This window comes from Fusarium keratoplasticum, chromosome 14 (genome assembly GCF_025433545.1).
Source record: "Fusarium keratoplasticum isolate Fu6.1 chromosome 14, whole genome shotgun sequence".
Lineage (NCBI taxonomy): Eukaryota > Fungi > Ascomycota > Sordariomycetes > Hypocreales > Nectriaceae > Fusarium > Fusarium keratoplasticum.
Window position 1 is genome coordinate 371,699 of NC_070542.1, and position 27,038 is coordinate 398,736.

General features: G+C 51.2%; 10 protein-coding genes across 10 annotated transcripts; 5 read left to right on the top strand and 5 right to left on the bottom strand.

Annotated features, from left to right (window-relative positions):
* Positions 1 to 1,863: 1,863 nt before the first annotated feature.
* NCS57_01475800 (Methyltranfer-dom domain-containing protein) lies at positions 1,864 to 3,037 on the top strand (the record flags this gene model as incomplete). The annotated part of the gene is made up of 5 exons (XM_053064349.1): positions 1,864 to 2,055; positions 2,104 to 2,208; positions 2,267 to 2,609; positions 2,663 to 2,944; positions 2,997 to 3,037. The coding sequence occupies 5 exons, from the start codon at positions 1,864 to 1,866 to the stop codon at positions 3,035 to 3,037; spliced, it is 963 nt and encodes a 320-aa protein (XP_052906233.1).
* A 281-nt stretch (positions 3,038 to 3,318) lies between these two features.
* Positions 3,319 to 4,516, bottom strand: NCS57_01475900 (FMN-red domain-containing protein; the record flags this gene model as incomplete). Its single annotated transcript, XM_053064350.1, has 3 exons — positions 4,059 to 4,516; positions 3,769 to 3,967; positions 3,319 to 3,708 (listed from the first exon to the last, which is right to left on the bottom strand). Exons 1-3 carry the CDS (start codon positions 4,484 to 4,486, stop codon positions 3,319 to 3,321), a joined length of 1,017 nt encoding a protein of 338 aa, XP_052906234.1. The 5' UTR covers positions 4,487 to 4,516.
* A 463-nt stretch (positions 4,517 to 4,979) lies between these two features.
* NCS57_01476000 (Oxidoreductase) lies at positions 4,980 to 5,676 on the bottom strand (the record flags this gene model as incomplete). The annotated part of the gene is made up of 3 exons (XM_053064351.1): positions 4,980 to 5,161; positions 5,233 to 5,347; positions 5,419 to 5,676. The coding sequence occupies 3 exons, from the start codon at positions 5,674 to 5,676 to the stop codon at positions 4,980 to 4,982; spliced, it is 555 nt and encodes a 184-aa protein (XP_052906235.1).
* Positions 5,677 to 6,188: 512 nt separating this feature from the next.
* Positions 6,189 to 6,887, top strand: NCS57_01476100 (uncharacterized protein; the record flags this gene model as incomplete). The annotated part of the gene is made up of 3 exons (XM_053064352.1): positions 6,189 to 6,410; positions 6,453 to 6,539; positions 6,597 to 6,887. The coding sequence occupies 3 exons, from the start codon at positions 6,189 to 6,191 to the stop codon at positions 6,885 to 6,887; spliced, it is 600 nt and encodes a 199-aa protein (XP_052906236.1).
* Positions 6,888 to 11,948: 5,061 nt separating this feature from the next.
* On the top strand, positions 11,949 to 13,185 carry NCS57_01476200 (uncharacterized protein; the record flags this gene model as incomplete). Its single annotated transcript, XM_053064353.1, has 2 exons — positions 11,949 to 12,520; positions 12,570 to 13,185. 2 exons carry the CDS (start codon positions 11,949 to 11,951, stop codon positions 13,183 to 13,185), a joined length of 1,188 nt encoding a protein of 395 aa, XP_052906237.1.
* Positions 13,186 to 14,524: 1,339 nt separating this feature from the next.
* On the top strand, positions 14,525 to 15,213 carry NCS57_01476300 (uncharacterized protein; the record flags this gene model as incomplete). Its single annotated transcript, XM_053064354.1, has 2 exons — positions 14,525 to 14,821; positions 14,881 to 15,213. 2 exons carry the CDS (start codon positions 14,525 to 14,527, stop codon positions 15,211 to 15,213), a joined length of 630 nt encoding a protein of 209 aa, XP_052906238.1.
* A 3,143-nt stretch (positions 15,214 to 18,356) lies between these two features.
* Positions 18,357 to 19,309, top strand: NCS57_01476400 (Chitinase; the record flags this gene model as incomplete). The annotated part of the gene is made up of 3 exons (XM_053064355.1): positions 18,357 to 18,455; positions 18,563 to 18,820; positions 18,869 to 19,309. 3 exons carry the CDS (start codon positions 18,357 to 18,359, stop codon positions 19,307 to 19,309), a joined length of 798 nt encoding a protein of 265 aa, XP_052906239.1.
* Positions 19,310 to 20,993: 1,684 nt separating this feature from the next.
* Positions 20,994 to 21,833, bottom strand: NCS57_01476500 (uncharacterized protein; the record flags this gene model as incomplete). Its single annotated transcript, XM_053064356.1, has 1 exon — positions 20,994 to 21,833. One exon carries the CDS (start codon positions 21,831 to 21,833, stop codon positions 20,994 to 20,996), a length of 840 nt encoding a protein of 279 aa, XP_052906240.1.
* A 714-nt stretch (positions 21,834 to 22,547) lies between these two features.
* On the bottom strand, positions 22,548 to 23,450 carry NCS57_01476600 (uncharacterized protein; the record flags this gene model as incomplete). The annotated part of the gene is made up of 1 exon (XM_053064357.1): positions 22,548 to 23,450. One exon carries the CDS (start codon positions 23,448 to 23,450, stop codon positions 22,548 to 22,550), a length of 903 nt encoding a protein of 300 aa, XP_052906241.1.
* A 693-nt stretch (positions 23,451 to 24,143) lies between these two features.
* NCS57_01476700 (uncharacterized protein) lies at positions 24,144 to 27,038 on the bottom strand (the record flags this gene model as incomplete). The annotated part of the gene is made up of 1 exon (XM_053064358.1): positions 24,144 to 27,038. One exon carries the CDS (start codon positions 27,036 to 27,038, stop codon positions 24,144 to 24,146), a length of 2,895 nt encoding a protein of 964 aa, XP_052906242.1.

Sequence of the window (27,038 nt, forward strand, 5' to 3'; positions counted from 1 at the left end):
AGCTGGCGGTGAATGCCAGAATTTGCCCAGAGCCGTGATTGCCTCAATATCTGAGAGCGTCACGACGGTATTCAAGAGCGAGGACGTTGTCGAGCTGGAGGAAGAACGGGGCCAAAATGTAACGACAAGCTGCACGCAACCTACGCATTAGTTTCTAAGACGCGGTATCAAGGTCGAGGGTTGCTATTGCATGAACTAAAAGCGGAAGCAGGTCCTTGCGGGCGGAATGCACCGACTGTTTAACGCGCGATACCTTTTCGCTTAGCTCGTCGAAATGCCTGACAGTGTCAGTCAAGTTTCCAACATGTTGTCTCAGCCCTATATCTACTATTCTCCTTGAAACCTCAGAAGTCCACAAGCAGCCATGCAGTGCACAAAGTTATGTCTTGTTGAAAAATCTGATGTAGAGCTATCACATTTGGCAGGACGTAGGGTCAGGTATCGCTGATGAATGCCAGAAGGCTGAATAGCATATCCGTATTAACGCGGCATCCCCCCCCCGGTTGAAGTGAGCGGCGAAAGCCGTTCCATAGCCATGTAGCCACGTCTCCCTGGCTCATACCCTTGAAGTTCTGTTGCGCGATGAGAATATATGCCTCGGAGCAAAGCATTGTGGACTCGCTGTAAGCTTTTTCTTGGTAGTAGGCTTCCATTGCTGATTCGAGCATGTATGTAGGCATTAGGAGCGGGGTCTCCTGACTCGGAACGAGGGCCATTCGATTTATTGTGTCGGCAGTTAGTTGTGCACCAAATGAGGGGTCACTGGAGCAGCAGGGTGTTGTTGGGACCAACATCTGGTCTGGTATTACTGTTTCAGATAGTAGACTTCCGGCCTCAGCGACAGCCTGGTAGCTTGCAGCTGTGAAAGTAAGCTCGGGTGCAGAGCGTGGGCTTGATGTTGAGGCAGATCCTATAGCCAGCAGAGGTCCGGTGACAGGCTCAGATGACTGAGCTATAGAGATAAGCGCCTGAAGACTTTCAGCAGGTGGAAAGATGAGGGCGTTGACTTCCGATCCAGGTTGGCCATCGGAGGCCAGGGGATCTGTGGAAGCCGGGGCGGGCAGTTTCCAAGCTCCGAGGTCATCTGTATCAGAGACAACGTTGGATGGCTGATAGGCTTCGCCATGAGTGCCGGCAAGAGGTGGCGATGATGTGCCACCCTGACTTTGAGGTTGTTGCAGCAGCGGCGTGCGACAATCTGCCCTATTTTGATCATTCTGATAGCGGCGGTATCGCGTCAAGGCCGCCTGAAGAGCCTCGATCTGATCCCTGAGGCTCGAAATAGTTTGTTCTGCTTCGCCGAGTTTTTCTTCTAGCGTTGCGATATAGCCTTTCCGACGAGCACGATGCCGACGCTGATTGTTGCGGACTCGCTCCCGTGTGTGCTGAGCTGAAACCCGTTTGGTCCTGGGTCGTGGTGTCGAAGGCGGTCCCGGAGGCATGATGAGTCGCAACCTATCGTCGATATGTCACCAATAGGATCCCATTTTTATGCCCGTCTCAAAACGGTGACATATCGATTTCGCGTATTAGTCAGCATTTACAGGTCTCTCCTTGCGAACTGTCTCAAACGCCCCGTGATTGGACGCCACGGGTCAAGGCCTACTTTGGCGGAGTCCATGATTTCCATCAGACCATCATGTACGTCAGGCTGGTGCCTAGGCGCAAAGGTGGACGGATATGTTTGATTTATTAGCATACGAGATATTCTCAACGGTGACATATCGATGCGCTCCTATCGATGCGCTCCCAAGAACTATATAATATCTAGATAGATTTGCGAACGACATAGGGCCATCACCCCACCACAACGCATTCATCCAACGCCATCCTTACCCTGGCCTAACCAATTTACTACTAGCAATGGAGTCTAACGAGATATATGACCAAGTTAATAGGCGATACGGCTCAATCACGAAGAGCAGCACCGGTCAGTATGAGCAAACCGTTGCGAAAGCGTTTGGGTACACAGAAGAAGAGCTCGCTGGCATCCCCGAGGGTGCGAACCTGGGCTTGAGCTGTGGCAACCCAATTGCACTCGCGAGACTGAGAGAGGCGCGTCTATCCATGTCCCGCGTCGTTTCGTTTTGTTGACTGTCAAAGGGTGAAACCGTTGTTGATCTTGGGTCTGGTGCTGGCTTCGATGTCTTCACGGCTGCAAAGAGAGTCGGTCCTACAGGCAAGGCCATCGGAGTGGACATGAACAAGGTGAGAAAGTCCTTGCCATCCAGATCGAGTCTAGCATCCATTAAATAATGCACAACAGAATATGGTCGACAAGGCCAATGCCAACAAAGCTCACACCAATGCCTCGAACGTTCAGTTCATCGAAAGCGCCATCACCTCTATCCCGCTACCCGACAACACTGCTGACTGTATCATCAGCAATTGTGTCATCAACCTTGTCCCTGCAGCGGAGAAACAGCTTGCATTCAACGAGATGTTCCGACTGCTCAATCCCGGCGGGCGGGTTGCCATCAGCGACATACTGGCGCGCAAGGAGTTTACCGAGGAGATGAAGAAGAGCATTGCTCTATACGTCGGGTGCATCGCTGGAGCTAGCCAGGTCAGCGATTATGAGGCCTTTCTCAAGAATGCAGGTTTTAACGGTAAGCCGAATCGTCCCATTAGAGTATGATGGAGCCTAATTGGTCTTTGCCAGATGTTCTCATCGTGGATAGCAAGAATGACTTGAATGTGTACTGTACCGCCGCCGAGGCCAAGACATCGTGTTGTGGGATAAACACTGTCGAAGAGGAAGAGGAGGCACCATCTTGCTGCAGTTCAAAGACGAAAGAGAATTGCTGCAAGCCGGAGGAAAAGGAGTCATGCTGCGGAGCTGACTCGTCCACGTGTGCTTGCCAGAACCAGCCGAGTTCGATGGCAAGTGAAGCCGAGACACTGGCTGCTCGACTAGGGATCACAGACTTTAACGAATGGGCAGGTAAGTACACCGGACGCTTGGTCTGATTGAGCCGCCAACTAAACCTTCCCAGGCTCCTTCCAGGTGTATGCTGTCAAACCCGCGGCGAACTGAGAGTGATCGGCCTGTAAAATGAGAGTTTAAAGAGCCTGCTCAATTAAACACAATCTGGCTATAGCATATGCAAAGTCAGCTGTTGGATTATATTGTGAGGAAGCAGCTTGCCACGGCTGCCGGCGGGGTTTAGTACTATCTTTTCAACTGTATCCTGATCCATTACTGTACCAAGGGCAGGTCGTAGTTTAATAAACTACATTAAAATAGACCCGTGCACACCGGATCGATTGGCTCGAGCAATATGCAACTGGCCTGTAGAAATCTCTATATCATGCAGCCTACTTTCCCACTTCCCCTTGTGTCTCCTTGGCTCTGCGCTCCTCGCGCTCACTGAATCGATCCCCAAACAAGTCAAAATGGGGTCTCATGACGATGGTATACTTCACAAGCTCTTCCATGCAATCAACAAGGCGGTTGCGGTTTGAGCTGGCAAGCATACGGCTGCCCTCAGGCTCAGATGTGAACTGCGTGTATGCCTTTGGCACCGAGCTCTGGTTGGGAATGGCAAACATGCGCATCCACCGTCCTAGTATCCGAAGCGAGTTGACAGCGTTGAAAGACTGTGATCCTCCGCTGACTTGGGCAATGGCCAGGGTTCTTCCTTGAGTAGGACGCACTGAGCCGGAGGATAATGGAATCCAGTCAATCTGCTGCTTGAAGATGCCCGTCTGTGATGTGGATTAGGTTCATGTTTCTGTACACATTTAATCACAGTTGAGGGGGCTTACCAAGTTGCCATGCTGCTCAGGGCTGATCCATACATGCCCGTCGCTCCACTTGCTTAATTCCCGCAGTTCTTGTACTTTAGGATGGCAGTGTTGGACGTCGTCCTTCTGGGGCAGACCAGCAGGGTCGAAGACTCGGACATCACAGCCGAGGCGGAAAAGAATGCGCGCGGCTTCGTAGGCCAGCAGACGGGAATATGATCTGGGGATGGTGAGTAAGACTGGTAATATCCGAGCTAAAATGGATGGCAAAAGATCAAATGATGACATCCGTCTTTGTCTATAGCACTGACCGACTTCTGAGACTACCGTACAGAACCAGAATGCGGAGGCGATCGAGCCCTCTGTCCAAGATCTCGGACTGCACCATCTTGATCGCCGTGCTCAGCTCCAATTCTGAGATCCAGTCATCGGTGGAAGGACTGCCGTTAAAAAGAAAAGGGCGATATTGCTCTCGGATTCCGACGTCATCTTCGTCGGAGCCAATGGCGAGGGACTGATAGCTGTAGGCGGGATCGGCAGCAAGCCTAATTGCTGCCCTCCCAGCGTGGGAGTTGTTCAAATCGCCGTGTCCGTTCATCGCGAGGCCGAGGTTCTGGGTCTGCTTTGCTGAGATGCTACCAGAGAAATATCGATGAACAAGAAGCCCGTGGAAAGGCGTGCTTGCGTGGAGGTTGCCTGTGAAAGTGCGAACTCGGAGGGGGTGGCGGAGAAGGCTCATTTTTGATGCCGACTTCCCAGGCCAGACACACAGTGGGGGCCCACATAACAAATCGCGCTCTTTATATACTTTCACCTCCACGAAGGGGAGCACTTTGGGCAGTGCAGACAAAGATTTTTAGGCCTTATAAACTAAGCCAAGCGTGGCTAGGAGCCATGCCTGGACCCACCCACCGCCGGCCATGGCGAGTGAATCCTTGCAGGGTCTGATATTCCCACGCGAGAGAGCCGCCAGGGTGGGCCTCATTTCAATGAAGATTGCGTCTCCATGGCTTCTTGCGGAATCTCTCCTTTCATTTCTCCAGCGTGAAATCATGGGATCTAGGTGCGATGATTGTGTTTTGGGAGCTATTCTTGTTAGATTCAGTGGACTACAAAGTCTTTGGCATGGATGTTCATGCCGCCTGTCTAGCAAGTCGCAATGTCGCCAGGAGTTCAAGCTACCATGATTCATTGCTCTTTGGCCACCAAGGCTTATTCATCCCAGATAATAACTACTTGCTATCCCAAACAGTCGCGTCATACTCATCCATCCACTCCACGAACTCGCCACCGGCTTTGGCCCAGCCGGCAATGCCTTCGAATAGGATCACGCTCTCCATATCGCTGTCGCCTTGCTCGTCGAGATGGTCCTTGAACCATCCAGCTGCTCGCGAGCCCCGGCCCCGAGAGGATGCTGGAAGGAGTCAGTATGCATGTCCTTTCATTGCATGCGGCTAGTTTTGGAGGCAGTAATTCAAGACCTACAACAGTACCAGATGATCTTTTGGACTCCGGCCGATTTAAACAGGCTGTACAGCGTCGGTATGGTCTGGTAGAGGCTCTGTGCCGGCAGATTGATGGACCCGCGAATGGTGCCGCCCTGGATGACAGAATAGGTGAGTTGATGCTCGATTAATTGTTGTCTCGGAAAACACGGAAGGTAGGTAAAACCTCGTGGTCTGTCCGGCGGAGATCGATGAGGACATAATTCTTGCCAGCGATATTCTTGCTGTCCTTCATCATCTCCAATGCTGCCTGACGTGTCATGGCCGCAGGGGCCTTGTTGAGGGGAGGAGGGTAGGCAGCATGCCAGGGCGTGGCGGCATCAGTAGAGGCCATCTTGGATGAGCAGATGCAGTTGACCGGTTGGAATGCGAGATTTAGGCGAAGACGGGCGCCCAACCTTAGGAGAGATTTTGTGATGTTCATCACATCTTGGAGGGGGGGAGGGAGGGCATTTCTGAATATGAAGCCCTCTGAGGGCCGAAACCTCACTCAGACATGGTACTGTGTCATACCCAGACTATGATTGGCCACGGCCAAAATTACATGCGTTCTTGGGACCCTGTCATGCCCGAGATGTGATTGGTTGTTCAGCTTTGCAGGGACTCAGTCCTGCGCCAGCTGTGACTGTGCAACCCCACCAAAGCAAATTCCATCACCGGGGGCTGTCAGGCCGAGGCTGCGATTGGCTCGACGGGATTTTCGACCAGCAGCGTCCATTGCGATTCCTAGATTGCTGCAAGTTTTGGGGCGCAAGAGGGACCGCGGTGATTCACGTATAAGATCGTGTTCGTCTCGACGGTAGCGATTCATACAGGCACGGATTTAATCTGCGTCGCTGGACTCCGAGCCACCCACAACCACCCTGCACCGCGCACCACGCACCACGCACCGCATCGCTTCAAACCTACCACGCAAGACGACCGCCCGCCTTCAACATGACACTGGAGAAGAAGAAAGGGATGGGCAGCCACGAGCCGAAGCCTACCCCACCTCGCGCAGGCCCAGACAATGGAAGCACTGGACATTCTGACCTAGATCCCAAGGCTGCGCCTGTGAACACGAGCCCCGATGAGCAGCCGAAGCAACAGCTGTCTGCCTTCAAAGGACTCGGTCTTCTCGATCCTAGCTCCCTTCCTCATGGTGAATCTCGTCACCCGGTACGCTTCCTTTCGCAGACGGCATACTGACGTTTCTCTTAGCTTGCCCTGGCCTGGGCTTTTCTCCCTGATAAGCCAGAGCTTCGCACCGGTCTTATTCTCGTGGGCCTTGGGAGATGTATTGCGATGGTTCGTTCATCTGTCGCCTTCAGACATTTACAAACAATACTAACGCCTTGCTTTCAGGTCCTCATTTGGAACAGTCTCGCCGGCGGCAGCGACGAATACTGCGCCATCCTCGTCGCTATCAACTCGATACTCCAGATGGTCCTCTTCGCCCCCTTGGCCATCTTCTTCATCCGCGTCATCAGTCATGAATCGGGTACGATCGATATATCCTACAGTGTCGTTGCAACGAGTGTGGCTGTTTTCCTTGGCATCCCGCTTGGGGCAGCTATTATTACGCGATTTGTTCTTCGTAAAGTCGTTGGGCCCGATTGGTATCAACATGCATTTCTCAAATTCCTTGCGCCTTAGTCCCTTATCGGCCTACTCTATACTATCCTCGTTCTATTCGCATCCCAGGGCAGATAAGTTGTTCATTAGATTGTGTCGGTCATCCGGGTAGCCGCGCCATTGATAGTGTATTTCGTGCTCATCTTCTTCGCTACTTTATGGATCAGCAGACTGCTCGGCTTCCGGTTCTCAATGGTCATGACCTAGAGCTTCACGGCTGCGAGCAACAACTTCGAGTTAGCTATAGCAGTGGCAGTAGCGGCTTTTGGCCCCAACAGCGATCAAGCCCTGGCATCCACCGTTGGCCCGCTTATCGAGGTGCCTGTCTTGGTAGGCTTAGTGTATGCTATCCGCTGGATGGCCAACAGATAGGGTTGGAAGTAAAGTAGTGAGCCGAACGGACTGGTCTGCGATGGTAACAATAGATAGGTGTATTTATATACGCACAGTCTTCATGACCTGTATTCTACGAGAAACGACTAGTAAAATTATTCTTTCAGTTTTTTCAAAGTGGCCAAATCTCCATACTCTCGTTGTCGTATGCTCAGGCGAGTTGATCCACGAGCTGAGAGCCCTTGGTGTTCTAGACAGAGTAGCTCCTGTCGGGACAGAGGAACTGTCGGCAGCTGTGCTCTTGATCATATCTGCGATATGTCCTTGACCTATAGACCAGGGAGAGTTCAGACGAGAAATCAGGATGCCGAGTCAGAGCCAAGTTGCACGTAACCATGCGTCGGGCTATTCTTTGTAACAGCTGGGGCGAGAGGCGAGTCCTTGTACTCGGCAAAGCTCTCGCGGCTACGGCCTGACAGAAGCGCCAAACACCAGCTTGCATGGCCACACTGATAAACACTGTACGCCCGCCAAACAGGCCGTCTTGTGCATAAGTGGCTGAGTGAGAGATATAACGCGAGGCACCCCTCATCAGCTCAAATCGGTCACATTAACGATACATCGCCATGGAGACTGCCGGCTTCGTCATTGGGGTTGCCGGGCTCGCTGGGCTCTTCAACTCCTGCCTGGAGGTCGTCGACAGGGTATAATCCTACTAGGCATTCGGAAGCGACTCGCATGTCTTGGATACTCGATTCAAAGTTGCCAAAGTCCGCTTCGAGCAGTAGATGATGAGATATGGAAATAAAGATCCATTCCTTATTGTGTGATATTATATTCCCCCTAATCCTATCCATTGGGGCTATTATTGGCGGTTAACTGGGTTTAGGACACTTGAATCCATCGATCCTTCTAGGTGCTTGCCTGTGTAATGAAAGAATAGAAGGCGATAAGTCACTGCCCGCCGTATAATTAGCCCCTTGCCAGGAAGGGCTAAAAGATCCAAGACTCACACAACTTATTACCTTACATAGGCAAGCTCTGCGCTAACTTCGCTGGTAGTTAATGAATCTTTCGAATGATCCTTTGCGAATACTAACTAGTTAAGAAAGCGAAAAGTAAGCCTGCTACAGAGTTACTCCTCCTTATCTCCTTCGTCCCTTTCACTAGTCTCTGTCTACTACTCACCTAGGAGTATGGCACGAGAATATGTAATGCTAACCTGACTCCTGTCATGATGTCTTTCTTGACATCATCGGCAGATCAGGTAGAAGCAGCCGCTCCGTGTAGGTCCTTTGATACCATCAGGCTTGAACACTCCATTTAGAGTGGAACAGTTACGGCAAAGACTTAAAAATCTTGAAACAAGGATCCGCTTCCAGGTGGCGAAAAGGAAGAAGGCACCCGAGATCCATTTGCCGCCATAACACCATGTCTCTAATCCTTGCTGCATCTTACTGATCCTTTGACCTTTGTGATAGATCCAACCTATTGGCGACGCCTACTGATTGGTTGATCTTAAAGGATCAGTGTCTTCGCTTCCTGGCTGGAGAGGCATATCCGCCTCTCTCCTTGAGTCTGCCTTGCCAATCATTGAAGCATTAGACGAAATGGCCTAGATGTGGTGCGCAAGAGGTGGAGCCAAGCGTATCATTAATGCTTCCAGACCTCATTGGCGTCGAACGGGTAGGCATGTGGCGTTCTAAGCATCTGGAACTGCAAGAATAAAAAGGGGACCGAGCCACGATGAGATCTGTCGAGGGATCACCTGTAACACACAGCTGCAGAGAGGATGAAACAAGGATCAGGTGACGCCTTTATGGCATTTGATCCACATTATGATTGTGTTCTACATGAATCCTTTGGATCACTTGGTGGTTCCATAGCAAGGTGTCAGACAATTGGCTCCACAGGGATCATTGATGGCACCAGTCAATTGATGAGAATTATCTAAAGAACAAAAGAAATTGAGCAGTCATGTGTTCGGGCAGAGCTATTTAAGCTCATGTCGTTAGGATTGGAATCCTTGATGCGACAAGTTGGATGTGAAACCGGATACACAACCCCAAAGTACGGGCCGCGTTTCATATCCAGTCGCACGAACCTAGTGGTGATATGCGACAGAAACTCTATCCTACCCAGCATGAGTAGGATGTTCCAGCAACTCCGAGACTTTGTGGTTATAGCGATCCAAGAACCACAGGCACGGAAAATCGACGGTAAACTGCTCGCGGTCCCCGTGGGACGATGGAGCGATGTGTAAGGCGTTCCGCATCCTACAGCTCAATGTACGAAAGCGAGAACCGGTCCAACAAAGTTTGATGAACGACGCAGACCTCAAGGATTACGGAGTGCTGGCGGTCTCCGAACCCTATGCAAAAAAGATCGACGACAAGGTGGTAACGAGCCCTGCGGGGCATAGCAACTGGATGAGGATAATACCGACGCACATGTACGATGCGCCCTGGCCGATCCGAAGCATGCTTTGGGTGCGAAGCAACATCAAGGTGGAGCAGGTGCCGATACTATTAGCAGATCTCACGGCAGCGGTGCTTTGACTGCCAGAGAGAGACATCCTGATGGTGTTAGTGTACGTGAAGGGGAAGGATATAGAGGCGCTAGCATCTGTAGTTAGAGTTCTGCATGGCCTGATCCAGTGATTCCGTAATGGCACCGGTACGTGTACGGATGTGGTGCTGGCTGGAGACTTTAACCGCCATGACCTACTCTGGACCGGAGACGAGGTGTCGGCAAGAAGATAAGGTGAAGCCGAGCCGATCATCGACCTGATGAACGAGCACGGCCTCTGTAGCCTCCTTCCGAGGGGCACAAAGACGTGGCAAGGCCCAGACAAAGAGAGTACTATCGACTTGGTGCTCGCAACGTCGGAACTGGTAGACGAGATGGTGACGTGCGCCCCCCATCCGACTGATCATGGGTCAGACCATAGAGCGATCTAGATGATATTTGATATCGCGATGCCCGAGAGAATCACGACGCATAGACTGTTGTTTAAGAATGCTCCTTGGACTCTTATAGGAGCTAGAGTGGAAGATAACCTCCGGCCGCTCCCCTGGGCTGTCGACGTGCAGACGCAGGCGGACCAGCTGATGCGGGTCACCCTAGAGGCAATCCACGAGCTGACGCCTCGAGCATAACCTCCACCGTACGCGAAACGCTGGTGGACAAAGGACCTAACACGACTGCGGCGGGTATATACGTTCTGGCGGAACCAAGCGGGGGCGCAACGGCGAGCAGGCCAACAGCGACTAGACCTGGAACGACGCGCCAAGGAAGCAGCCAAGGAGTACCACGATGCTATACGAAACCAGAGGAAAGTATATTGGGATGACTTCCTGGCCGACGATGTCAATATCTGGAAGGCGGCCAAGTATCTCGAACCTAGTAAGTACACCATGGGCGATAAGGTGCTACCCTTAAAGAGGGGAGATGGATCTATGACCAAAGACTAGGCAGAATAAACTGAGGAGCTGCTTAGCATTTTCTTTCTCCCCTTGCTAGCGAAAATCGAAGATGAAGGTGAGCGGCCATAGCGGAAAGTGGTGCCTATGCCGGGCTTGACCCTGGAAGAAATCGAGGAAAAGGTCATGGCAGTAAAACCGTGGAAAGCACCCGGCGACGATGGCTTCCCGGCGATGGTGTGGAGACGACTCTGGCCTGTGGTAAAGTACCGGGTGTTGGCTCTCTTCGACGCGTCGTTCAGAGACGGCATAGTGCCTCGCCAATGGAGAAGTGCGAAAATTATTCCGCTGAAGAAGCAGGACAAGGGAGACTACACGGTAGCGAAGGCGTGGCGACCGATATCGCTTTTGTTAACTCTTGGTAAAATAATGGAAGCGGTCGTCGCGGAGCGCATTTCCCACGCGGTAGAGACGTACGGGCTCCTGCCTGCAAACCACTTCGGAGCGAGGAAGCGACGGTCGGCCGAGTAAGCGCTCCTGCTCCTGCAGGAACTGTTGAGATCCGTTGCTTTGACGGATCAATGGCTATTCCGATCCATTGGTGGCTGGGATGTGGATGTCTTCTTGTCTATAGCTTTCGCTGGTTAGCGCTAGTCTTTCTTCTTCTTCAATCAACACAACATGCTCATTTCAACAGATCAAGCCCTTCGAGCTCCCCACTCCGTCCCATAGATCACGCCCTATGAACAGGAACAGCGAGTAATGGGGCCAAATAGAGTTTCTTAGCAGGAACCAGGGTCGAGGTCTAGTGCAGATGCCTCATCTCGCAACCCTGCCTCGGTAGGTTTAAGCATCACGCCAGCGTCAGCCTATCAGTTCCAGAACGTGGTCTAATGGCTCACAAACCTATTGATCTCGGGTCATAACCGACCGAAACTAGTTTTCATTCCGCTCTGGCGGGTTCATTACCGTTTGTTCATCACATGAGCCCATGCCCCGGCAGCCTCCGAAGCGTGTTACATCCAAATCCTTGCCAGAGTACCGGCACTAACCCCCGAACGCAGGAACCTTGCCGATCAACGTTGCCACCGGCACAGATGCTGCTTCCGCACGATTGGCGCGCCTGGTTTTGCACACCGACAGCACGTTTCGCGCTCCAATCATTCCCCAAGATCCCCAGGATTTCGCGGCCCCAGATTGTAAAGTTTCTCCGCGTCGACGTCAGGCTGAGTTCGTTGCGACGGATGACAGGAGATTGGTGGAGATCGGGCGTCGTATTGATGACTATGAGGGGATTCTGTATAAATACTCGGTCTTGGACTGAGAGATGGTGATAGCCTCACTAGCCTCCAGTATCCCTCCAACGCTGCTTCTTGCTGCTTGTTGGCCCAACATGCGGTTCTTCGCTGGCATCGCTTCCTTCTTGCTGTCCGTCGCGGCAGCTCAAACCTTCAGCAACAGGCTGATCTTTGATCCTCCGACCAACTACACGGATCCCCAGGTCCTCTATGCCCGGCCCCTCCAGCTCTCTGACGGCAATCTGCTGGCCACTTGGGAGAACTACTCTCCCGAGCCTCCTCAGGTGTATTTCCCCATTGTCAAGAGCGCCAATGGTGGGCAAACCTGGAAGGAGATCGCCCGCGTCAGGGATACTCAGAACGGCTGGGGTTTGAGGTATCAGCCATTCTTGTACCAGCTTCCCGAGGATATTGGTGACTTCAAGAAGGGCACTGTCCTCCTCTCCGGCAGCAGCATTCCTACCGATCTGAACCAGACTCTGATTGAGGTTTATGCTAGTCGGGATAAGGGACGTACCTGGGAGTTCGTCAGCCACGTTGCTGCTGGTGGCGAAGCTCGGCCCGAGCATGGTCTTACTCCGGTTTGGGAGCCTTTTCTGATGTAAATTGACCAACCCATTATCGAAATATCGCCGACTAACTCGTGGCAGGACGTACAAGAAGGAGCTCGTTCTGTACTACTCTGACCAGCGAGACAACGCGACTCACTCCCAGAAGCTTGTCCACCAGACCTCGAAGGACCTCCGCACCTGGTCCAGCGTGGTTGACGACGTCAAGTACGAGGACTACTTTGCCCGCCCTGGCATGCCCATCGTTGCCAAGCTCCCCAACGGAAAGTACTTCTACGTCTACGAGTACGGCGGTGGCCCTGGTCGCCCTAACTACTGGTTCCCCGTCTACTACCGCATTTCCTCCGACCCTCTGGATTTCATCAACGCCGAGCACGTCCCTCTGATCTTGCAAGACGGAACCCAGCCCGCCGGCTCGCCCTACGTCGTCTGGAGCTCTTACGGTGGCAAGAACGGTACCATTGTTGTCAGCAGCGGCACTGCTGGCGAGATCTTCACCAACCAAGCTCTTGGAGACCCTAGTGCATGGAAGAAGTGGACGGTGCCCCAGCCTGCTGCGTACACTCGGGCTCTCTTGGTTCTTAAGAAGAACCCTGACCTGCTGATGATTATGGGAGCTGGCATCCTGCCCCCTGCAAATGGCCAGAACACGGTTACCAGCAGTGTTGTCAGACTGTCCAAGATTATGAAGCAGTAACCAACGGTTATCAGACGATAGAATAGCCAATGTACCGGAAGGTCCGAGTTTGATATCGCCCACTGAGCTTTGATTCATGCGTGAATGTCTCATTTTTAACTCTAGCTTGTGAATAATTTTTGTACTTGAGCGATGAACATAACAGCCCAAACGGCTGACAGCAAGTCCCGGTAATTGTAGCCTTTTGTGTTGGAATGAGACGAGGATCACGATCATCGTGAACGCTACACCACAACTAGTGTCAGGCAGCAGACTGCTGCCTGTGATATCGGCAGTTTGAACATAGGTATAAGAGACCGATCTTCGTCGATCCCTTGCCCATGGGCTCGACCTGACGGGGGCCCACTCTTCGAGTGGGCTGCAAAATTCTGGGACACTCGCATTATTCTGGGACAGCATTTTTGTATGAGGCTCTCACCAAAAGAGGCCAAACTTCAAAAATCCATAAATAAATCTACAAACTAGATATGACAAATGAGGCAGGACATTTCTCATTGTTTAAGGCTTAATTAATTATCTCTAGACGTCTTAAGAAATTCGTCTTGTAGATCGTGATTTTCTTCTCAAGACCGTAGAAATCGCCTTTTTGAGTGCTCTTCTCGAACAAATCGACCCCAGGAAAAACTCCCAACTTCAACCCCGTTTTTCTCAACAAGAATGTATCAAAAATGCATAATGTTAGGACCTTTGAAAAGCTCTCGAAAAGCTCTATCGATTGGCATATTGATATGTTATATTGAATGAGGATTGCGCTCATAATCAGCTGTCCTAGAATAATGCGAGTGTGCCAGAATTTTGCAGCCCACTAGAATAACGTACTTGATAAGCAGAACTATCACCGAGTAACCTTTGACATAATTGACTTGGGGGGTAAGCCCTCTGTCGCATAACATTCGTGTGACCGGATGTAACTATCCGGTTTCACTTCTGGCCTATCGCATAATCCTAACGACATGAGCTTAAATAGCTGTGCCCTAACACATGGCTGTTCGATTTCTTTTGTTCTTTAGATAATTCTCATCAATTGACTGGTGCCATCAATGATCCCTGTGGAGCCAGTTGTCTGACACCCTCCGTAACAGGCTTGTATTATTGTTAAGACAAGGTGGAGTGGGGCACGCTACGTAGGTGTTGTCTTGGAGGCATTCAGATAAGATAAAAAGTACTTCAAACAGAGGCTAATTGAGGCTGATCAAAAGGTACTCCCAGTCTGTCCAATACCAGGCCAATCATATAGAAACCGATAACCCCACTGGACCGTTCAGCTGATCAAACCCCGCAAACCCTCCAGTCATCTGGAAGCGCTCTTCCTCAGACCCAGGGTTGGACGACAAACGAAATGGGATCGCGACAAGTCCACGAATGTCTCCGATGTCAAAGAGATTTTCGTTCTCGGGCTGCCAAGGAGCAGCATATCCGAGATTCTTCCCGACACAATGTCTGTCACATCTGCCGTGTCCGAGACTATGAAGAGGCATACGAGCTCGATAACCACCTCGAAGCAGATCACCACTTTTGCGTAGAATGCGGCGAACAATTTCATACCGCTGGGCTGTTCGAGCAACACGACATAGACGTACATAACTTGTGTTCTATATGTGGGCGTCACTTCAACTCAGCCTCCAACCTCAACAATGTTTGTCGCGCAGCCGTTGATGAGAAGAAGGCCGGAGCAGTAACTCACATCGTCGGTAGCACAAGATCACCCACGCGGCGAAGGACATCGAGTGCGCGGGGTGCTATCGCCGATTTGCAACCAACTCGGCCATGATGTTGCACCTCGAAGCTGGAACGTGCCCATCGGAAGTGGACTGCCTGACCATCGATGAGCTCGCATCCGAATGTCGCCAGTCGCAGTACTATTCGTGTAATGATCCAAATTATGATTACGAATGTCCAAGTTGCGAGACTCCCTTTCGGTATATGAGTGGGCTTTTGCAACACATCGAAAATGGTCCCTGTGATGAGGATTTGTCTTGGCATAGCGCTTTGGGGATTTTTCTTCGATTCATCCGAACACGTATTTAATGATAACTGGCACCATCTGCAAGAATTCCAGGCCCATCCTTCAATGTAACTCGGTGTTGTTTTAGACCGTCTTACAGGCATACCTTGGCAGAACCTCGCTGACGACACTTTTTAAAGCGTTTTGGTGTCAACGTGCCTCGGAGAGTGCGGAAATGTGTCTTTGGAGCTGAAGTTGCGGTCTACAAGACATTCAATGAAGGATTAAGCCCGCCAGAGAAGCTGTCCCCTCACTTCAGGCACGGAAGCAAGGACGGAGATGACCCGAGCCCGGACATGGGAATCACGGACGGATTTTCAATTGCACCAGGACTAAGAAAATAGGGTTCACTTCCGCATTTCAACGGTGCTATGATTTGCCTAGAGCTACTGAAGAGCTACCTACCGAGTTACAGGTGTCCACTAGATCCAAAGGTCCATATTCTGATACAGTCCAAACAGGTTTACCTGCAGTCAGTCAGTGCTGGATAGACACGCCATAGCTTTCTGACCTTGGATTCAGCTTTCTCAAACAAGCTAGGCGTCATCTTCACCGAGAGGCCACCTTGTCCTTGTTGTGCGATATGATGGTATCGGCGAGATGACTTCTCCTCCGATCGATGAGTCGGGACGACGATGGATTGCCATCACTGACGACGTGGGACAGCGCAACATCTCTGCGGGATTTGCGTCGGGGGAGGCCTCAGCAACTGAAAAAGGACCCCTGTAGCTAGGCGCAGCCTGTGAGTCCAATAGGATTGCCAAGTAATGGGATGTGCAGCTGCGCCATGTCAATCGCACGGCTCTGCAGTGTTGGAAGTGGAAAATGCAAAGCAAAGCAGGTGAGGAAAGAGGCAAGAACAGGCTGGCAACTCCCCAGCGTCCGGTCCTGTCTGCCCACTCTCCGACTCTGACTCCACTGTTTGGGGCAACAACTCGGCCTGATCGTCGGTGGCCTTGATGTCTCGGTTCGCCTTTTTGCGCCGCCGGTAGTTTTGTGTGAGCTTCGCTTGCAAGCGACGTCGGTGTAGCACGGCCGGGTCCTGTTCTTGATCGTCCACAAATCGAACGTTCATTGTTGTTTCAATACTTTTGACATTTACTGACTCCTGAAGCAATCGAGACCTAGAACCCCGAAAACGCCCTAACTTTATTAGGAAAGTGTAACGCTTGACCGTGCTCTGCTACTGGTTTACCTTTGAGGTCTTCTAGTTTAACCATGAGCTGCAACAGGAATACAGATCTAATAGAAAAAAAACAAAAAAGAATGCGCTTCCCATATTATTAAGTATCTAAATACCCAATAAAGCTATACAAGATAAGGGATCTTGGTTGTGGCCCTGAAGACCTAAGTTGCAATTGCCCACTGGATTTTTATCGGGGTCACCCAGACCCTGCGCCTTAAGCATTTTCGTTAGGCCTCGTCTGGCATCCGCTGGGACGCCGTGCTTGTCTCTGAGGTGTGTGGTGACGCGTGAACCATCGATGGAGAGGGCGCAGAGGCATTCGCTCCGGCGGCAGATAAGAAGATGGACATCAGGGTCGATATATAGTTGGAGCTTGGTGAGGACTTCTTCGACTGACATCGCGAAAGTCTCTAATGGGTGCGTGCTGTAGAAGTGTTGATTTGAGATAGTAGGACTGACCGTTTGTCAGTGCTGAGTGGTATATAGAATGGAAAAGGAAATCAAAAAGGAAAAGGAGTCAGAGAAAGAGAGTATGTTAAATGATGTAGTCCCTGTCAGGGGGCGACTGCTACGTCTCTAGGCATACCACCGCCAAAGTAGCAATGGCGCCGTAAACAAAAGAAACGTCGTCAAGGTTTATGGCGAACATAGGACCTACCAGCGTGCACGGACAGAAAGTGTGTAATTTCATGAAGAATATCATGGCAGGGGGTCAGCGCACGGACGGAAAGTGTGTAATTTAGTAAATTACAAGCGATCCTTTGTACAGTTGTTGTTGAATTGCGCAGCGGTGCTGGGTGTGATTGATAAAATCAAGGTTGTTGTTATTATTGTCATGGTGAGAGCTCCCTAGGGGTTTATATCCCATGCGATTCCATCTAGGACTTTCAACTTTCAATCTAGGACTTTGTGATGTGACCCTGAAGTGAGGGGGAAGCTCCCAATTATTCCAACAACAGTAGGTCGCGCTGGCGTCTAGTCAGCACGCTGGAGGCGGCGATGTATGCACCGACGGCCGCAGATTCCTGTGCTGTGAAGCAGAAGCCCAAGTGCCAGACTGTCGATGGACGGGCTGTAACGAGAAGTGCGATACTTCTACTGAGAAGGAGTTGACGTGGAAGAATGGAAACTGCAAGGGCAAAGACGAGAAGAAGTTCTGCTGCAATAAGGAGCAGGAGTGGAGGAACTGCAAGTGGCACGGAAAGCCAGGCAACTGCTTCGACAACCATTGCGATACCGGTTGGCAGGTGGCCTTGACTACATCCCACGGAGGAGAGGGCTATGACTGCGGCTGGGCCTTAAAGCGGCATAGGACCTATTGCTGTGATCCCCCTAAGGGTGAATCGCCCTTCCTCCCTGTTCCTCTCGAGTACTTATTCCCCGACCCTCCCAATGAGGAGGAGGCAGAGTTAGACTACCAGCTTAAGGTGGACAACACTTAGGGTAGTGCTAAGGATCTTCCCTTTGCTGAAACACCTGAGCATTCTGCTTTTGGCTTTATCATCATGACGAGTCCCGACGAACTTTAGACCACCCTCGACAAGCGTGACGGATCTCACTGGGAAGTCTTTGACTGCCATGATTCCATTTCACAGGAAGAGCAGACTGTTCGTATGGTGTGTACCGATCGCAGTGAGAACTCCAACTGCGATAAGATCTATCTCGGCCACGGAGCTCCCGGTACCATCGTCGAGATGCCCGAGGGATGCGGTCTAGGCAGGTACGCCGTCGTCAAGGAGCTGTCGCCTAGTAAGAATCAGAGTCTTCCATAGCATCTCTATAAACGCGGCATTGAAGAGACTGAGCCTGTGTTTGAATTGACCTTCGACTACGACTTTTGACGTGTGCCGCGCGACCTTGGTGATACTTAGATCCGTATCGACTACAGCAACGAGAACACGTATTAGAACACCATCGCCGATAAGGCAGCTGACAGCAAGAAGCGGGCTTTGAAGAGATCTATTAAGAGAAGTCTCAAAGATGTGGGCGGCAGTCACAAGCGTTGGCTCGAAGAAGAGTGGCGAGAAGACTTGCACGAAGGAGCCCTTTCTAAGGGTGATCTTCACAAGCGTTGGTTTGGTGAGACGGCCCTCGACTGGCTGAAGGCCATCTTCATGGGCGTCTCAAATAAGATGGAGCTCTAACACTCCTATAAGGAGGACTTTATTCTCAGCATCATCGAATAGGTCTTTATATGTCCCAATGTGGACGGCAAGCTCAAGGTCTACGCTGAGATGTCGGTCGAGGCCAACGTCAACTACGGCTTTACCCTGATCGGCAAGCTTGGGGGCTCGTATGGCATCGATATCTCCGACTCGTACCTCTACTACCGCACCGGCGGCAACGTTAACTCCAAGTTCGTCATCGACGCCGCTGTCACGGCTCACTTTGACACTGGCGATGTGCTCATGTTCAGCGCTGATACCTTTGGTGCCGCCTTCACGGTCCTAGGCATCGTGACGATTGGCCCCAACTTCAAGCTTTATGGATAGTTAGAAGGCAAGGCAACGCTCGGCGTCAACTTTGAGACCAAGGTCAAGCTCGCCGAGTGGGACGTATACCAGACCTTCCCTGCCGTTAACAAAGACTGGGAGCCCGATGCCTCCGACCCTTCCGCGAGATCTGCCAAGCAGACGCTCGAGCCTGAATTCGAGTACGGCGTCTCGGTGAGCGGTCACATATCTGCCCACGTGAAGCCCACCATCACCTTTGGCATTGACTGGAATGAAAAGTTCACCTCGCTCGACTCCTATGCCGTCAACCTGGTTGCTGATGGGCACGTCACCTTTCATGCTGAAGCCAAGGCGGGCAGCAGCGGGAATAGCTTTTGTTACGGTATCGACGTCGGTGCAGATCTCTATGCTACCCTCGAGGCGCCCAAGATGTTCTCGTGGGCACTTCCCAAGTCCCCCTTCATGATCATGCCGGCCTAAGACGTGACCATCTTCCCGAGTGGCCCCAAAGAAGCTTGCACTGCTCCCGGTAGCACGAAGAAGCGCCGCCGGGATGCCAACTTCAGCCAAGGCCACGTCAACACCACGTCCGAGCTATCGAAACGTGCCACGAGATATGGACCTCTGGTACCGCGGATCAAAGGCCTCGTGTGTCCTGGCGATGTCGACGTAGGGGAGATTCCTTCCTGCTCGGCATGCTTAGGTGGTAACGACACTCTGCAGAAAAGGGAAGAGACATGCTGGCTAGACCTATATAGCTCTAAGGAGGAGACGTGTCCTGCTGATCATGGTGAATCTAATGTCCGCCGGTCTTCTAGTACTCTCCATCGACGCGAGCCAAAAAAAGTCGATTAGACCGACCATACCGGTACTATAGTCCCTTTACCGTTCCCCGATTATCCACCTTGCTCCAAGGCCGGCGGTTCAGTTATTCGTTGGTTTAGATATCCAGTAGAGACTAGCCGAGAGTATAACGTAGTGCTAGAAAAGTACACCAGGAAGGATATCGATCCCGGCAAATTCGTTAGTAAGTCTGCTTCAAAGGAACCCACAGACATCATAATCGAAAGATATACTAACTAGCATAGATATACAGCTAAGCATATTTACGAAGCGCAGTTCCTCGCTCGCTTCTTCGAATAGTTGCGGGATAGGAACCTTCCGGTTGGATATAGAAACCCGGACCATGCATGGATAGACGAAGTTCTTCTCGGCCTCGTCGGATCAACCAGAATATACGTAAGCCCTGGATGGAAGCTACAACAGGACATATGGAATGAATTGGCCATATGCATTAGCAGATATCACCAGCCCGGAAGATTAGTTCTCGCTGACAAGTAGATGAATGGAAGGAAAGCAAAACTCTTTGAGGGGGTAACGCCTGGGTCACACAACGACAAAAAGGACACACCTACACGCAGAATGCATCGCAATGCAAGTACTCACCCTCGATTGCATTCCCTCAAGACTAACTGACCTTACTTGTCATAGTTCGCTGGCGTCTTTTACTACATGCGCCGGTCTGAAATTTGGTCCAGATTCGTCGAGACGTCTCAGGCTATCGAGGAGATATTCGACGACTTTGACATGGAGTTCGAATGGGACGAGGACGATCCCATGAATGACGGTCAACTAACAAGACCTACCAATCGAGTTCAGGGGCAGCCCACGCCCGGCTTACGTGACCTTTACTGCTACTAGATTGACTCCGCCTTGGCTAGCATGGAGGGCAAAGCTGCCGCTTGGCTAACGGCCGCAACAGCCAACTATAAAGCAGATTTTGGGAGTTCTCGGGAAGGTAAGAAATGGCTAGATAATGTGTTGAACCCGAAAGGGTACATCTCAGCATCAAAGCTCGTGTTCTCTCATGCCTCGGTGCAACACAGACGCCCAAACCCTGCAGACCCACGCATCTGGACACAGAGTAACTATCAAGGCTTGTGGAATTCTGAATTGGGTCCGGCAGGGCCGTTTTAGGGAAAGTGTCTGGGAAGCAAGAAAGCGAGTTTAGTTTGACTAGAGTTAATGGACACTATGGTGATACAGGACATATAACCTTATTAGACTTAAGCTACTGAGCTACTTAGATCCCTTCACGGGTGTTTGTTATCAAGTTTGTTTTGTCATGCGAATAAGTCCAGCCCATTCATTGTTCTATCTGACATTACCAAGACTTCCAGCCAAGCTTCAGCGCGTCATCGGTAGCTTCGCTAGCCTCTCGCGCCCAATGGTCATTACTTCTGTCGCCCATCCAACGTATGAGCCCTTCCTTGTCACCCACTCTCTCCCTCGCCTTCATATGCTCGGAATGAATAGGGTGTTCCATCGGATCCCATCTGACCCTTTCACCTTCCTCCCATTCGATGGGCATGGGGTCAAATTTGACGAGGCAGACATTGTGATCTTGATCAGGACCCCACTGGATGTCTGCATCTAAATACATAAAGAGCCAGTTACGGTAGTTGGTGAAATACCAGTCCCTACCCTTTTTCAGCCAAGGTAAGCCCGGGAGTCCTTCACTTGTGATACCGGACTGAGGCTCATCATCATCGCCAGAAGACAGCCCTTCAGCTGAATCATCCACTCCTTCTTCGCCCGCCTCATGCTTCTTCTTCTTCAAGGCCATCTTCACCTTGCGGACCTGGCGCCACATGGTACCTCGAGCAGCCATCTCGCCACGATAATGCGCAATACACTCTTCGGCGGTAGCACCGGGTAAAAAAAAGAACTCATATCTGAAGCCGCCGGCGCTATAAAGCATACGGTCCCTCTCAAGACCAAAAACGAATGTGCCGCCGTCAAAGTCGCGTGGGATTTCTGGGTTAACCATGTAGAAGATCCAAGAGGGCAAATAAGGTAGATTAGGCCTGTTCCCTGGCCCGGACCACGACATGAGGGTCGAGTTGCCGGTGTGATCCTTAAAGGTAACGTTGTGATATTTGAGCTTGGATGCCAGAGGTTTGGGTTCGATGCCTCCGAAGCGCTTCCTTGCAGATGGGGCCATGGATGCTGAGTAGGGATTGGGAACCGTCGCGACGGGCTTAAGAGAGATACAATCTTAACGGAAGGGTTAGGTAGGTAGTCAGGATGGAGGAAAATAAATTAAAAGGGGGTGGGTTTATTGGGGTTGCCTCACGTGATGACCACTGCAGCCTCTCCAATGTTGCCGCACTCATCGAAAGTCTCTGCGACGTCAACGTCAGCTTAGCAAGGCTGAAAGATCTCTCACAATCAGTTGCCATCGCCGGGATAGCAAGTATATCAAGAGCCAGCTGGCTAAGCACAAGGAATAGTCCCTAGTAAGCCATCCACCACTCGATTGGATCCTCAGTTTCTTATGTTTCCAGCCGCAAATAGCGCTCGACTTCGCTGCCCATCACCGTTACTCGAGCTCTCCTGCTTTTCACACATTGTTTAAACACACTATCCTCGTGTATTTTCCGTGGCACGCATAGCGATATCGCAGTCTCCGCAATTGCCTTTTGCTATTCATCCGCTGCCGTCGGCCGGCTGCAGCGATACCAGCGGTCAAGGTAATCGGATAGAGCAAGAAAGCGAGTTTGGTTTGACTAGAGTTGATTGAGGGCGGCAAGGAATAGAGTTGATGGACACCATGGTGATGCAGGATATATAACCTTGTTGGACTTAAGCTACTTAGATCCCTTCACGGGCGTTATCAAGTTTATCATGCGAACAAGTCCAGCCCATCGTTCTGACATTACCAAGACTTCCAGCCTAGCTTCATCGCGTCATCCGTGGCTTCGTCAGCCTTTTGCTCCCAGTGTGAACACAATCTCCAGTACATCCAATCCATAACCCCCAGTTCACAGTCTTCTCTGGCTTTCTTCTGTGTTACGTGAACAGGGTGTTCCATCGGATTAAACCTACGAACCTCATCTTCTTCCCATTCCTGCTCGATGGGGTCAAACGTGACGATATCTATCTCACGCTCCGCACCATCAGCACCTCGACAATCGATATTTGCATGTGGGTACACGAAAAACCAGCCGCGGTACATTACAGAATCGCAATCGCGATCGCGTTTGGGCCAGACCAAGCCAGGAAGTTGTTGACTGTTGGCAGTGGCTTCTTCATCAGAAGAGGACTCGGATGTCGTGGAGCCCAGACCAGAACCGGACTCCTCTGCCGGATCATCCTCCACTGGTTGGGGGTTTTTCTGAGTCTCGAGCTCCATGGCTCTCTTGACCTTGCGGATGTGGCGCCATATGGTGCCTCGAGCCTTTAGCTCCCCGAGGTAGTGCGCATGGCATTCTTCAGTCGTGGCGCCTGGAAGGAAGAAGAACTCGTACCGAAACCTGCCACCTCTTACGTGGGGATGACCATCCTCAAGGCCACGCTGGAATTCGTAGCCGTCAAAGTCACGCGGCACATCTAGATGGACCATATAGAAGACCCAGGAGGCGAGGGGAGGCAAGTGATTCTTGACCCCCGAGCTCGCCCATGACATCAAGGCTGGTTTGCCGGTGTGATCGTTGAAGATGCGGTTGTTGGATACTAGTGGGAGTTTGGGTGGCAAGCGAATCTTGGGTGGGCCGTTGGGGTACTTGTCCTTGGGGTACCTCTCCTCCAGGGTCCTGGGCCGCGTCTTTGTTCGGACCATGCTGGGCTCGGGAGATGATGTTAAGACTTGGCCGAGATTCTGTAAATTGGATGGTGTAGACGTGGCCGAGTGAAAAGGATGGAGGGCAAGACGAGAGGAGGTGAGTTGAAGAGGAGGCGTCGTTATTCCCCGCTATGTGCACAGCAAGCGGTCAGGAGGGGCAAAATTTAACCTGCGAGTTCGACTTGTGGGAGCCTATTGACGAGCAAGCAATTGTATAATTTTTATATATAAAACTCTAAGCTATAATTATATCTTTGATCCTTTAATGTTTAAAGATAAATACGTTATTTAGTGACCCTAGGAATAGTAGTGTTTGGCGTCAAGAGGGGCTTCTGGGACCAGATCTTGGAGGCTTTCATGAAGATGACGGCAACAGTCACTTTTCCACAGTAGCGTCCAAGGTTCAGCACTGCCCTGAGCGTCCGGTGCCGGTGACGATGGTGATCTGGTAACATGGTCCCGCATCCCCACATTAAGCCAGTAGGAGCGCATATCGAGCTGGTTTGGGTCGAGACCAGCCAAGATTATATCTCGAAACAGACACAAACTCTCGTGAAGGCTCGGCCGCGCAAATACGTTCTTCAAGTCATGCGACTGGAAAAGCAAGCGAGGGTTCTGGAAGTAGGCAACATCTTCCCCTCGTCGTGTCTAGACCCGATGTAAATCCGCCTACTGTACGATCAAGGGTTGCTAGTTTCTAATTTCCCTTTGAGGAGGCTCGGTCTGTGTGAGAAACTGTTTCAGCAATGGGTTGAGCCTTGTGACCGCCTCGATCGCTCTTCTTTTGGCTTCTAAATGACTTCGGATATCATATTGCTCAATGCTAGTGACCAGAAGCGCTTGAACGCGCTGAATTCGCTGGATCGTTCTCCGGCTCAGTTGCAGAAGAGATTGGATCGCGTCCGTGAGCACAATGACGTTTTGGCGGGATGGCAGTACGATCATAGGTCTGCACGGTCTAGACGCAAAACGGACAGAAGTTGATGAGATAGGGACGCGAAATGGGTCTTCGAACTCAAGTCCCGTTTTCGAAGGATAGAATTTCCAGGGTAAGGCATACGCCATATCATCGCCACTTTGGGGCCACCGGGGGCCTGTGAGGTCCATAAGGCATTGCAACGCGTCTCCGCATCTGCGGCTTCTTGTCATGGGTTTCATCTGCTGTAGAGAGTCTTTTTGAAGGACGAATTGTGACCATAACTGCCGAAGATGATCGGCTCGGCACTGAAACTCCTCATCGTTCAAGGTCAAGGAGAGGGTACCTGGCGATACGAGAGGATTGCGGCATTGATAGTCATCTATCGAGGCCCAGGAACATCCCATATTACTCTTTGGTGGCGAGAAGTACGGAGCCCAGAACTGTATCCGGAAGAATGATGGCTGATCCTCGTACCAGGTTCCTGAACTGCAATTGGTGCCGATCTCCTTAGTTCGATCACTGTTGAAGGTAACCAGAATGAAGTGCCCAATCAGGCGACGGAATCGGGCATCGAAAGGTCCCGCATACTCCTGAATCACTTCCCAAATCTCCATGAATCTTCGATATAGCTTTAGAAAGGCGAGGCCATTCCAAGTTGGTCGATCTGGGCGGCTAAAAAGGCGCCGAAATACGAACTCGGACCAACCGTCCTCGGGCGGCAGAAGCTTACGTGCTGCCTTCCAACAAGGTATTTCTTCCGGCGTCTGTTCGGATGCTGAACCTAGGTGAACACCGTTATAAATACCCCAGGCTTCGTCGTTGATTTCCCATATAGTCTGAGCAGTCACGATACGGCCAACTTGGGCGACTGACTGCTCTTGGCTCTGCCGCAAACGACGAACGTGAGGGAGTGCATCGAGGTTTTTCTGGGGTAAAACCCGACTCCAGTACTGTTGCATCTTGGAGAGCATATGTAGATGATACGCTCGAGCGACTTCTTCGACAGCTAGATGCGTGATACTGTCGACTAGTTCTTCGGCCGTTTGCCTGTGCCCGCGGTCGAATTTGAGTCGAGCCTCTTGAACCCACTGCTGCAGACAGTGCTCAACAGAGACCTCGTTTGCGGTAAAGAGCTGGACATTTGGCTGGTGGATGAAACAGGCATGAACAGGATTCCGGGGTAGGTAAATCTGAACAAGGGTCTCTAGGGCGATGTGTCCACCACTCCAGTCCATACAGTGTTGGGGAATCCACGGCATCCCCGAAGCAGTCACTGAATCGTCGAGTCCAAGTCCGCGTCGCTCTAGTAGTGACCTCCTTTTTTGCCCATTTTTTACCGTCCATCGCGACTGCCAAATCCAGTTGTCGTATAGGAAACGTCGTTCAGCATTAAGACAATGCATTAGAAGTCGACAAAAGAGCTGGGCGGTGTATAAAGCAAGAATGAATTGAGGTGAGGACTGAACGGGCCTTCGCGAAGCTTGCAGGAATAAATGATCAAGGGGCACAATGTACCGTGCCGCCTGAGCGAATACAAGGCAGTTGATATCCCTGGTTGTGACTATCCAGAATAGGTAATGCTCAGTGGTACTGGACGTAAGTGACACGTTCCACGAAAGTCGACCGACGTGAGGATTTAGGCCTGGATCAAAATAGCCACGATCCCACATGGTAAGAATTGTGTCGAGACGAAAAGTCATCTCTTTTCTGATACCATAACTTGCTCGACTTTTCGTATCCGATATGGCTCTAACGTGACGCTTATTGGCTCTCCAGGCTTTCAGCAAGGAGCTGCGACTCGTCTGGGTTACAGGGGCACCCTGACCGCCTTCGCTCGTGGACGAAAGACTCTTCATCATGTCTTCGTTGAGAGCGAGGAGTGGAAGAAATCCCGATCCAAAGATGTTGTAGCTGTTGAACATGACGGACACTTGCTCTTTGATGCAGTTGTATGCCTTAAAGCGGATGATGCCGGGGTCTCCTTGCTCACGCCGACCCGGGTTTGAGGCTCCACTAGACGTCGCCTTGGACTGATAGTCAGCAATATCTCGAAGAAGAAACCCTTGAAAGTAGTCAGCCTCAAACAAAGTGCTATGATTGACTTGAGAAAGCTTCTCGTGAAGGTGGTGGTGGCATCGGCTCTTCCACAGGAGAGTGAAGGGCTCTGATCCCGAGGAAGCTTGAGGACCAGGACAGGCGGCATGGTCCCTGAAACCAATATCCAACCAGCACGAGCGGATGTCCAGATGCACAGGGTCTAAAGCTTGAAGTACAGTCTCTTGGAAAAGGCTCAGCGTTTCTTGGAGAGTTTCACGACCGAAGGTGTTTTTGAGATCATGGGACTGAAAAAGCAGTCGGGGGTTTTTGAAGTATGGAACTGGTTCCCCTGATCGATTCAAGATTTGGAACGAGTCGGCGTGCTTGAGAATGGACCGCCAGAAAGGCATCAGATATTGGGTTGGAATCGCATATTGGAGGTGTAAAGATCGACTCTCATCCTCTGCTCTCCATCGCTTATTGCCTGGTTTCTCCTGGAATGAACGAGATTTGGCATATGCGATTTCATATCTTTGAGGCATCTCCTGCAAGGCCGGACCCGGAATTGTTTCGCAGGCTGCTGGAATGATGATTCGGTCGTAAAGGTCTTTCTGCCGTTCAAGGCTCAT